The sequence below is a fragment of the Silene latifolia genome, chromosome 4 (assembly GCF_048544455.1).
Source record: "Silene latifolia isolate original U9 population chromosome 4, ASM4854445v1, whole genome shotgun sequence".
Classification (NCBI taxonomy): domain Eukaryota; kingdom Viridiplantae; phylum Streptophyta; class Magnoliopsida; order Caryophyllales; family Caryophyllaceae; genus Silene; species Silene latifolia.
This window is the reverse complement of record NC_133529.1, coordinates 32166929-32179612: the sequence shown is the minus strand read 5'-3', so window position 1 is coordinate 32179612 and position 12684 is coordinate 32166929. Positions and strand designations below refer to the sequence as shown.

The 12684-nt window shown below is 37.0% G+C and overlaps 1 protein-coding gene across 1 annotated transcript; it reads left to right on the top strand.

Moving 5' to 3' along the window:
• Window positions 1-5850: 5850 nt before the first annotated feature.
• Window positions 5851-11656, top strand: LOC141651336 (uncharacterized). The gene is made up of 2 exons (XM_074459054.1): window positions 5851-6383; window positions 10793-11656. The coding sequence occupies exons 1-2, from the start codon at window positions 5940-5942 to the stop codon at window positions 11360-11362; spliced, it is 1014 nt and encodes a 337-aa protein (XP_074315155.1). The 5' UTR covers window positions 5851-5939; the 3' UTR covers window positions 11363-11656.
• The last annotated feature ends 1028 nt before the right edge of the window (window positions 11657-12684 follow it).

The window sequence follows — 12684 nt, the reverse complement described above, 5'->3', positions numbered from 1 at the left end:
AAAAGATGAACAAAAATCAAATTTGTGGAGTAAACCCTAGAAATTTCGGCCCAAATATACTCACAAATCGGTTTGATTTTGCAATTTCTAGCATCAACAACAACGATTTTAAGTGCTTATTACCAAAATACAACAACTATAATCCAAAATCCATGGGTAAAAATCGAATTTTCAGAAAAATTGACACTTTCACATGCTACTAATTGATTAAAAACAAAGAAAGAGAGTAGCAATCTTACCTTGAATGAGTTGCAAATAGGTTGAGTGAATTAGCAAGAAGATTTCAAGAGGATTCAATCACAAATTACCCAAAAACTTTGAGAGAAAAGGTTTAAGAGAGATTTAGGGTTTAAGTGATAATAAGAAATAAGGAAGAATGAATGAAATAGGGAGTATGAATCCCGTATTAATCCGGGTACTATAGCGACTTACTCGATCGAGTTGGAATTGCTCGATCGAGTTTCCGCTGGCAGATCCAACGATTTCGATCCAGTAACTCAACTACTAGATCGAGTAAGGTTTACTCGGTCGTGTAGGCACTCGTACTCGGTCGAATAAGATTAAAACAAGTCAAAGGTTAAGAATTCGGTTAACGGTTCCTGCAAAACAACAACTCGTTCCGAGTCCAGGGTATACTTCGAACTCGTCATTGATTATTTCTATCCAATATCTATCAATTAACACTAACTCATATGTAACACAATCATCTCAACCGAACACTACGCATACTATTCCATCATGTACCAACATTTTACAAAGTAATCCAACTATGACATATTTCAACTCACATGTACATATATAAGAAAAACATTATTCTACTTTTACTTACGCATATCCAAATTCGATCGTCCAACATGTGATTACTATTTATTAAGCATTCCATTCGGCAAATCAACTATTACTTACTACACATACTTGCCCTATTGTTTGACATATCACAGCAATCCGACAACCACCAGATATACTCACATTGTTATACTCATTCACAAAGGTATACAACATCATTCATCCGTTAAATTCCACAGCGCCACATGACAATTAATACTAATTAAAGCACATATTGAGACTTGCAATTCATTACTAGCTGTCATATTATTAGGTACTCTTGTGCAAACTTTCCCACGCACCCGCCATTCCTCATCATCCATATGCACATTCTCGGCTACACAACACTTACACATTCTTACAATACCACTTGCACACACAAGGCATTACCTCAGACACAAACACAACTATATCCACTCTATATACCACACGCAACTATACACACACAATTCCCGACTCAATATTCCCATTCGAAGTGGCTGGCTTAAGCATATTAGGGCCAGGATTTTGGAATGAGGGCGCCTTCCAACCCAAAATCAAGCAATTGTCGGGGCTCCCAACACCCATACACCAGGTTTATTTTATTATACTCTCTACGTTCAATAGGCTCATTGGTTACAAGTTCCAAAATCGTCGCTCTGATACCACTTTGTAACACCCCCATCTACAAAGGAGCCTTAACAAGACCTTCCCCAGCAGATAAGGGTGTTACCATCTCGGTTACCCGAGGGATAATAAATATCAAATGTCAATAAAAGAACAATTACATTTATTATAAGTTACTCATCAAAATAAAAGATATAACTGATGACATCTATCAACTACGTGAAACTCTCTCTGCCATGACTCGTGGTAGACTCGTCCCTCCAAAGCACCCAGCTAAGCTTCAGATATCAACCTGCTAAGACCGACTGCTTACCATAATGGATCACGGCAGACACAACACAAGAAGAAAACACAAACAACGCCACACAAGGTCGGTAACTGAAGGATAACACAGCGTTAGGTACAACAAACATACACCCAACACCTCCTCCAATCACCGTCGCTCCTTTGACTGCCCGAAGTTCAAGTCCTGCCAGATTACGGCTGCAACAAGTTATCCTCACCGCCAGTGGGGGACCGCAGCCGTTCCCACCTAAGCCCCGCTTATCAATACCGAGCGTAAACCCATGTTCCTTCATGTGCATATCCCCTCTTGTGGCGGGTTCCACAAGAGGCGAATCAAGGGCGTGAAGCCACTCCCGCAAGTGACTCCACTCAGCCGAGGACAAACCTCGTAAACCAGAGACAAATACACAACCACCAACTACAACCAATCCACACTACCAACAACCATACCAAAATCAAGTAAACAATACAATCGACATACTAGACAACCAACAGTACTAAGTAGGAAAACCTACCTTTAGCAATCCGCAGAAATACCGCATACGACCATAAGATGATAAGCCACCACCATAACCACCTATTACAAATAGTATGACAACCCTATTACTACTACCACAACCATAATCAGAACCAAAGAAGACGATGATGATGACATACCTATACATAGCGTTCCGGCGACAAGACCGCTACCCGACTCATGCTTCCCATCCCCATGGTGTCTCAACTCATAAAGGGCTCCAAAAAGATGAATATAGGTGAAGGAGAGAGATGTGACGGCAGTTAGGTTTAGAAAAAAGGAATGAAATGATTTTGGTTTCACAATTCCACGATTTACATTTTACCGGTGAACTCCAATTACTCAATCGAGTATGGAACATACTCGATCGAGTGGCCTCTACTCGATCGAGTCACTGAGCTACTCGATCGAGTAGCCTCCTCTAGAACGAGCTTCCTAAACTCAAAGGGTTATTATGTCACAAGGTTAAACTCGTGAGGCTTCCAAAGGTCTAGATAAGTGTCTAAGGTCGACAACGACGGTCAACGGGTCCCTAACAGGGCGGTATTACACTAATCTTGTTTCACACAAACAAATACGATCCGTAAAAGTATACTAAAAATAGAAATAAATAATCATTCACTAATACACTCCAAAAGGCAGTGCGTGATGCGAGGGCATAAGTTAACCAAGAACTGTATGGCAGGTTGGACACGAGAGATGGAGAGAAGGATATCTATAAATTGGCTCGCATAATAAACCAAAAGACGAGGGATATTGGGAGAGTTAGGTGTGTGAAAGATATGGACGACAAGGTTGTGGTTCAGGATAACGAAATAAAGGCTAGATGGAGTTCTTACTTTGATACTTTATTCAATGGACATCAGGAGCAAGGTTTTGGGGATGTAGAAGTAACACCAAGCATGGTTAATCGGGAATTTGTGCGTATAATACAAAAGAGTGAAGTTAGAAAGGCGTTAAGGAAGATGAGGTCGACAAAAGCAGAGGGACCGGATGGTATACCCATAGAAGTTTGGAGGTGCTTCGGGGAGAAAGGAATCGAATGGGTAACCATGCTCTTCAATAATTTGGAGGAGCAACAATATGCCATTAGCTTGGAGGAGAATCACTCTTGTCCCTTTGTACAAGAACAAAGGTGATGTTCAAGAGTGTTCCAATTATCTAAGAATTAAACTTACGAGTCATACGATGAAGTTATGGGAGCGGATAATCGAGCAAAAGCTTAGGAAATGTGTAGACATCTCGGATAACCAATTTGGATTTATGTCTGGGAGATCGACTATGGATGCAATTTTTATCATGCGACAGTTGATAGAACACCATCGGGACAAGAAGAAAGACTTGCATATGATTTTTATTGACTTGGAAAAGCATATGATAGGGTACCGAGAGAAGTGCTTTGGTGGGCTTTGGGGGAAAGGATGTGTCTCAAAAATATATTGACCTCATAAAGGACATGTATGAAGGGGCTAGTGCAAGTAGTGTTCACACTAGTGTTGAGAGAATGGAAGAATTTTCCATCACCATCGGGGTGCATCAAGGTTCCGCACTTAGTCCTTTTCTCTTTACTATAGTTATGGATGAGTTGACAAGGGATATTCAGGACGACATCCATTTGTGTATGATGTTTGCTGATGATATTGTGTTGATTGATGAGATGAAAGAGGGGCTGGAGAGAAAGTTGGAATTGTGAAGGCATACTTTAGAGATTCGTGGGTTTAGGCTGAGCAGGAGTAAGACCGAGTATTTGAGGTGTCAGTTCACTAACGTGGCGGGATCGAGATCGACAGAGGTGGGAGTATTATTATTTTCGATGAGAATGTTGTCGAGGGGTCAGATTTCTTCAGATATCTAGGATCTATTATTCAAAAAGATGGGGAGTTAGACGGAGATGTGGCTCACAAAATTAAAGTGGGATGGTTGAAATGGAAGAGTGCTTCAGGGTTTTTATACGATAAACATATGCCCCAAAGATTAAAGGGAAAATTTTATCGCATGACAATTAGACATGCCTTATTTTACGGTTCCGAGTGTTAGGCTGTGAAAAATTATCACATTTAAAAGATGAGTGTGGTGGAGATGCGTATGTTGAGGTGGATGTGTGGCCATACAAGGAAAGATCGATTAAGGAATTAGGTGATTATGGACAAGGTAAAAGTGGCATCAATAGAGGACAAGATGATGGAAAATCGAGTAAGATGGTTTGACCATGTGAGAAGGAGACCTATAGACGCACCAGTTAGGAGGCTGGAGACTTGGAGTATAGAAAAGGTTCTTAGGGGTAGAGGGAGACCGAGATAGACATGGTTGAAAGTGATAGAGCACGATATGAGATTTTTGGGGCATGGGGAGAGATGGTGACAGAGAGGGAACAATGGAGGCAAATGGTACATGTGAATTTTTAGTATTTGTTGTTATTTGACATATTTAGGGCTTGTTTGGTTGCCCATTAAAATCATGAGATTTTAAACTTCCTAGGAAGTGTAAAACCATGATGTTGTTTGGTTGCCAAAATCATGGGAAATAGAACTTCCCACATGAATCTACTTCCTCCATTATGTGGGAAGTCACTCACCAAGCCCCCCTTGGTCATTGGAACTTCCCACATGAATTAACTTCCCACATGAATTAACTTCCCACATGCAAACCAAACACTTTTTGGGAATTCACATGAATTGGAAATTCATGTGAACTTGAAGTTCCCGGGAACTTTAGTTCCCTTATGTCAACCAAACAAGTCCTTAGTGTTTTTTATTTAATTTTTAAAAAAAATTATTTGTTCTTCTCTCCTTTATTACACCTTTTTACCAACCACTTTCTTATATATTTTACTTGGTTTACTTTTAAGGTATGCCGGCCCCTTAAATTTTACTTCGGTTTTCAAAATCGTTTTAATCTTTATTCTCGATTTAAATTTTAAGGTTTTATAAAAGAAATCCGCACTTCGATTTTAAAACTATAAGTTTACCTTGACTTTTGTATTATGTTTCGCTCTCCCTTTTGTTTTTCATTTTTCCTTTTCTATTTTTTTTTTTTTTTTTGCATTTTGAGGTGTGTGTTCACCCATGGACGGTTCTAAAGGATGATTCATGTCAGCCGACTCCAAATCATTTTGGGATTAAGGCTCTGATGTTGTTGTTGTTGTTGTTGTTGTTGTTGTTGTTGTTGGATGCTCCAAAATGATAATAGATAACCTCTCATCGGGATGGAGAGAGTATTACAAATTGAAAAAAACGCAATTAAAACTAACTCTAGGAGTGAAATTTACATGGCTAATAATTATCTTGTAAAACCATATTATAGTATGAGACAATTATTTATTTTGTATATAAAAACACTCGTTTATTAAAAGTAATGGAATGGATAGATGAATGTGTAACCAATAAAATACGGTGTCAAAATATAAGATGGTCTATGATGTTATTTTATGGAGTAAAATTTATGTAAGGCAATACTGTAGAATGGACCATCACGGCACGAACATGGTCATCAATAAGTCAGGTTTTCTTGCGTGATAATTTCAAAATTAAATGGTATAACATTTACTACCTTCAACTATCTACTAACTATCCACCCTAATAATAACTCCACTTTCACAATTTCCCCCTTATATAAAGTCACATCACCAGTCTCACCATACACTCACTGAAAACCATCAGAAACACACAGAAAAATAGAGGAGAAAATCAAAAGAGAGTTAAAAAAAATGTCGAAGTCTTGCATTATTACGGTCTTAGTAGTCCTAGTTATGGTACAGTCTGCTTTTTCTGCAAGAACATTGCTCGACAGTAATGTGGTGGACACTACTAAGAAAGGTAGTGATAATGTCAAGGATGGTAAGAATTTTATAGGGTTTGCTGGGCTTGGTGGTGCTGCTGGTGTCGGTGGTGTAGCCGGGGTTGTACCGGTTGGTGGACTTGGTGGTGGGCTCGACCCATTGGGTGGAGCTGGTGGTCTTGGTGGTTTGGGTGGTGTTGGTGGTGCCGGTGGGGCTGGAGGTTTGGGTGGTCTTGGTGGTGGAGCCGGAGGTTTGGGAGGTCTAGGTGGTGGGGCTGGAGGTTTGGGTGGTCTCGGTGGCGGAGCTGGTGGTTTGGGTGGACTTGGAGGAGCTGGTGCTGGTGGTGCTGGTTGCACTCCTACACTTCCTCTTCCTTGAAATCAAAGGCTTCTTTAGTTCTATCTACGGGAGATTAAGATTAATTATTATTATTATTATTATTATTTAAGATGTTGAGGTTTAGTTTAATTCATGCATGCATGCATGCATGCAAGGTGTTAGCTTGTTTTATTTACGTTGGTGTTAAGTGTTGTGTCTTTTTTTTTATTGTTGTTTTAATTGATTATGATGATTTATGAGAATTACTATCGATTTTGTGTTTTTTTATATTATTTCATATGCATAAGCTCATTCGTAGCAAAAGCCCCAAGCTTGCTGCTACGGTAAAATGTCATGTGCTGATGTGCATATAAAAATACTATTTATTTTTATTTTTTGTTTGACGGAATCACAAAGAAAAATTTAATTCTAACGAAAACTAACTCGAATTTTAAATATTAATGCACTCCATACATAATTTATCGACTTAACTAGTTGATATTTTAAAAACATTACAATACCTTTACTAAACCAACAATGCAAGAAATGGTCAACCTATTTCATGTTATTATTATATATGGTGTTATAAACCGCATCATACAATTGTCTTGTAGGAGCAATAGAATTTGCATACGTACCATCGATGTCTGATGAATTCGTTGTAATTTGTAAAAAGTAACTCCCATACTGTGGAGTGTGGAATACGGAGTACGCGCATATATATACTCCGATCCGTATTTAGCTCCATCGATCAATGACTAAAAATAACAATATCTCAAGAGGTTATATGCATGTCTTTCTGACAAACACAACATGATATGTAATGCATCTTTGCAATAATACTCCAGTTGGTAGGTCCTTCTCCTATTGCTATAAGTAAACGTAGTTGCACTTCCATGAACAAACATTACTCTTTCACGGACTTTTTGCCATTAGTTTTCCATATCTTACCCTTTTCCTAACAAACAAAATACACAAATTCTCTCTAATTTCCTTCCTCCCAAATTAATTCAATCCATCAAAATGACTCAATTATAGACGGTATTTCTCATGCTGATTGAGTAATAATTCAAATTTATAATTAGGCTATCAAATTAGGTAGGTTTAAATTAATTTAGACCAGAAAATTTGGGTTTGAAGAACTTTCAATTGAAACACGACATTCGAGACAACAAAACAATACTCCCAGTTAAACGTGAACTTAGGGGTGGTTCACTGATTTAGTGGTTTGTCATTGAAAATAAATGATGCGCTTTGAAAATCAATGATATGCAGACGTTCTTTCTTTCTATCTTTTTCTTTTTTCTTTTCTTTTTGTTAAACTTTTTCTTTTTTTTTTGAAATGGGAGAGGAAAGATGTGGTGGTCCGGTCGTCTGGGTGAAGCGGCGATGGGGGACGACCGGTACGTGGTTTGTTGGTGGGAATTGGATTGATTCATTTGATTATGAAACAAAATGTAAAATGAGGGGTGAAAATGACAAGGGTATAATGGTCATTCATGTTCATAATTGAGTAAATTATGTCCATGAAAGAGCATGACCCTAAATAAATTATACCTCATAAATCATTCTCCTATTGCAATCTATCATATAAATACTTTTGAATTTTATATTGACATAATTTTAAGAGTTGATCAATTTGTTCCATTTAATTACTTTCATCTATTGTTAAATTTTTCTTCAATAGAATAACAGGTGTATAAAAATACCTAAAGCAAAGAGAGCTCGAAAAAATAATGAGACGCTAATTCGTAGTTATTTTATTATAGGTGTTGTACATTGACAATTGAGTTACGAGTATGAATTGTGATAAACTGTTGTTTTTAGTCGTCCATTATCAAAACCATCAACAAATAATTTGACGGACAAGTATGGTGAATTGGTAATGGTTGCTTCTTTTGTGAGTACGTCGGTAATTTGGTATGCCCTCCGGTTTTACCAATGTGACTTTTCCTCCTATTTAAGTGACTTTTCCTCCTATCGATCTAATAGTATTCTTGTAAAAAAGGGAAAACACAACACTACCTTAAATCGATAGGTTCATGTGCGACCGACTATTTACCAGACCTTATAGCATATTTCCTCCGTTTCGGTCATTTGTTATCCTTTGATTTTGGCATAAAGACCAAGAAAAGAAGAGAGGGTCAATTAATAAATGACAAGTGGATCAAATTTAGTGTGAATGATTAAATTGCTCTTTAAATTCATTCTTAAAATAGAAAAGACAATAATTCACTGAGATACCCAAAATGAAATAGGACAACAAATGACCGAGAGAGAGGGAGTACATTTTTTGGTCATTCGAACATTGTTTTTCAATGCATTTTTTTACTAATCGGTCCCTTTGTTTTGGGTAACTCTACTAGAGGACAACTTCCGCCGAAATAGTCAACTATTTAGGGCTCGCTTGGAATGAGAGTAATTATTAAGGGAGTAATAGAGGCTAAAATAAGATGAAATGGAAGGAGATTGGTGGTTTGTGGTGGTTGTGGAGGGTGGAAAGAGGTGGTGAGGGAGGAATTATTACCTCCATATGAAGGTAATGCATTACTTGATGGAAGGTGGGTAATTATTACCCCTTAATGGATAGACTATTACACTATCTTCCTCCATTTCTATCTCCAACCTCCATCACTTTCCTCCATTTTCTAGTTCATTTAAGCTCTATTATTCCCTTAATAATTACTCCAATTTCAAGCGAGCCCTTAGGTTCAACGTGTCATTCTATACTTTTTGTTTCCCTTAATTTTAACCCTCAATAAACTTTTACCTCCCTTTGCCTACCAATTTCATTGAAAAAAAGTTCAAAATTGAAAAAATACTCTACTAATAGATTTGAAGGTAGAGCCGTTCTTTTAAATCATATTTTGATTTCCAAAATAAAAAGTAAGGACCAAAGCGGCTGAGGTTACTCAAAATAAAAAATAAAAAAATAAAATTGATCAAAATATATAAGATTATTTGTTGTTGTAAAGAATCGTAGACATCAGTGGTGAAGTAAGGATTTAAATTCAGCAGAGCGGAAAATTTCAGGGAGGCGAACGAGTAATGGTATAAGAAGAATGTCGAAAATTTTAGAGAATTTTATCTAAAATTTTTGAAATTTTCATTCGCCAGCGAAAACGAGCGTGCTTGCTAGCCCCTCCCTAACTCCACCACGTGAACATTCATTCAACGTAGAAGTACGCAGTGTTAGTGTTAAAATAATTATTTGGCCCTTATATATATCAACCTTATCAGTATTTTGTGTTTTGTACAATAAGTATTTGGCATGAACAACTTTCTTAGTCTCGCTCAATTGTATATCTATGTTTTTTTAGAACAAAGACAAATGAGAGCCGAAGGAACCGTTTGTTAATATGATTGTTGAATAACAAGTAGGTCAATATAAAATGGGCTTTTTTATTGGGCACATGATATATTGGTGTAATACTTTTCTTAATTGGCTTCTTATTATATGCCCATTGGACACATAATAGAAAAACCTATATAAAATAGATGATCAAATAACTCCTGAAAAACCATCTCTCCCGAACTAACCCTGTTTTAACCAAAAAAAAAAAACCATTACAAATTTTTCACAAATGCTCTTAAAATCTTTACTGTATGAAACATGGAGACAAAACAATAAATTCCCATTAATTTACTACCTACACCAAATTTACTGAATACAACTACGCAAGTGTAAGAATAATAAAATTATGACGCGTCTCCAACAAAAACCCTAGCATTTCCCTACATATTTACTGAAAATACCGGTAGTGGTCAATGCTCTCATTAATTGACATATATTTATTTATACGAATAGCAGTAACAGTAGAGAGCTGGTAAAGAATGACAAAATATGAGAACGCGACATGAAATTAACGGGTTTTGTTTGATGTTTAATAATCCATTTATGTAAATGGGTCAACGTATATATGACATGAGATTTAATTAGGTTCGGGTCGTGTTTGGGTTGAGCTCTCTAAACATGAACCCGACATAAATAACTTGTTTACTAAATTAATCTTATTTTTTCTTGATTCTCTTTCACATAAATATATTTAAACTTTCCAAGTATTGACATGACACGAAAACACGACACGAATCCGACATGAAATTAACGGTGTTTGGGTTAAGACTTGATGACCTATTTATCTAAGTGGGTCGTCACGAACACGACACGATATTTAATTAGTCGGGTATGGGATGAAGAGTTCATAACCCGTTTACATGTGACACAAACACAAACCCGATATGACCCATCTGTTTGCCAAGTCCAAGTAGCAGTGTAACACTGTAGAAGCAAAGCAAGCTGGCATTTTCACGAACATCAATTCTCATAGTTATTTCTCACAAATGCTCTTACTGTCCAATGTCAACCTAGCATATTTTCCTTTTTTTTTTTTTATTTTTTTTTATTATGCATTGAATTATTTACTGCCAAATATTAATTACCTCAATTAATTACCACCTAATTTCTCACCAATCACTCCTTTATAATGCACATGAAACCTCACAGAATTTCTGCACCAACAAACCTACAACATTTAAAAAAAGTGAGAGTGAGGGTAAAAAAAAAAAAGTGTAAGAAAAAAATGGCACAGTTGTGTAATGTTCTAGGATTGGCCTTTGTATTATTGGTCATTTTTAGCCAATCTGCATTTGCTGCAAGAAAATTGCAAATGAAGAATGGTTTTAATGCAAATGTAGTCAACAATAATAATGATATTAATGAAAATGATAACAAAAATAATGAAAATGTGGTTTATGCCACTAGGGAAGGTCCAAGTGGAGACCATGCTAAGGGTTTCACTGATAACAAGAATTTTGTTTATGGTGGTGTTGGTAGCGCTGGTGGGATTGGTAGTGGAGTTGGTATTGTGGGACCATTAGGTGGGGTCGGGTTTGGTTCGGGTATTGGTGTTGCTTCTGGGATTGGTGGGGTTGGATTACTTCCTGCTGGTGGTATTGGCGGTGTTGGTGGTGTTGGAGGTGTTGGTGGTGGAGTTGGTGGTGTTGGTGGCGGTCTTGGTGGTATCGCCCCTTAAGACATGCATGCATGCATGCATTAGGGCATATCTAGTATGATACGTTCTATTATCTATCTGTGGACCTAATTTGTAGTTTAATTTGTAGTGAATGTTGTAGTAATCGTAGTATTTAAGGTTAATTATTAAGGGTGTTGTAATCTTAGAAAGAATGTTAAGGGTGTTGCTATAGCTAGCAACTAGATAGGTAACTGTCAACGTTTATGTTAAGGGTGTTTTATTATTCATGTTCGTGTTGTGTACTCCGTATGTTGTTTCAGATTTATCATCATATGAATGTGAGTGTTTTAATTACTTTGTGATTTGTCGCAATGTCGCAAGTGCTAAACGAAAGAAGGCGTCATTTTGTTTTCTCATACCTACATCCATTCTCCTTTCATGCATTTTATTTGCAAGTATACTCGGGTTTTTTTTGCCAAAATAACCGTTTAACTCAAACTATTTTTCAAAATAGCCATCTTATAAATTTAAGGAAAAATTGACAAAAATAATCCCACATTTTCCTTGTCTTTCTAAAATAGTCTCAACTTTTATTAATCTCGAAATAATCCCACCTTTATACCTCATCTTCCAAAAATGAGTTGTCGAAAAATATTACCTACAATATCAAGTCACATTATAATTTTACTCTATTTCTCCCTCCTTGTACTAATCATCCTACCCTACAACAGACCCGCCATTTTTCACACCTCCATCATCAGTTCAACACCATTTAACCTTGTAGAGTATAGGGTACGGTAGTTAAAGCTGAGCAAAAATAACCGAATCGAATTTGTAAACCGAACCCGAACCAAAACCCTATTTCAAAAACCCGATATTTTTCTGGTTCGGGTACCTTAGCCCCTTTCTTCTATCACAAAACCGGGTCGGTACCGATTTAGGAAAATTAAGAATCGCGCTCAAGTTTTAACCTGATTTTAACTCGGTTCCGTAAAATTCACGCTCAACCTAATTTCTTTCTATGTGATGCGCACTTCTCCACTAACGCTCTGCTGATTGTTCATTACTCATATCAAAACCATGTGCCTATCATTTCTTGAAAATTGTAGTATCTTTCTTCTAATTTATTTTAATTTGTTTTAATTCTCCGTTTTTGTCTCACATAATATTGATGAGTGCTAAGACAAGCCTTTTAATCTCTAATAATAATTTTAGAAAAAACTAGAAAAAGCATCAGTCATGTGTAATAGCTTCAAAAACGAGATAAGAAAACGGGTTGGCGACACTGGTTCAAGAACCGGATTTCGGATCCGTTATTTAGAGTAATGCTCCGATTGTGTTCCAAACCCTCTTTTCCCCGACAATTCCTTCTTCAACTCCAC

Excerpts from the sequence above, each read along its gene's own strand:
- LOC141651336 (XM_074459054.1), top strand. The coding sequence starts at position 5,940 with ATGTCGAAGTCTTGCATTATTACGGTCTTAGTAGTCCTAGTTATGGTA. Across the intron at positions 6,384-10,792 it reads GCACTCCTACACTTCCTCTT|CTCACCAATCACTCCTTTAT; the intron begins CCTTGAAATCAA and ends ACCACCTAATTT.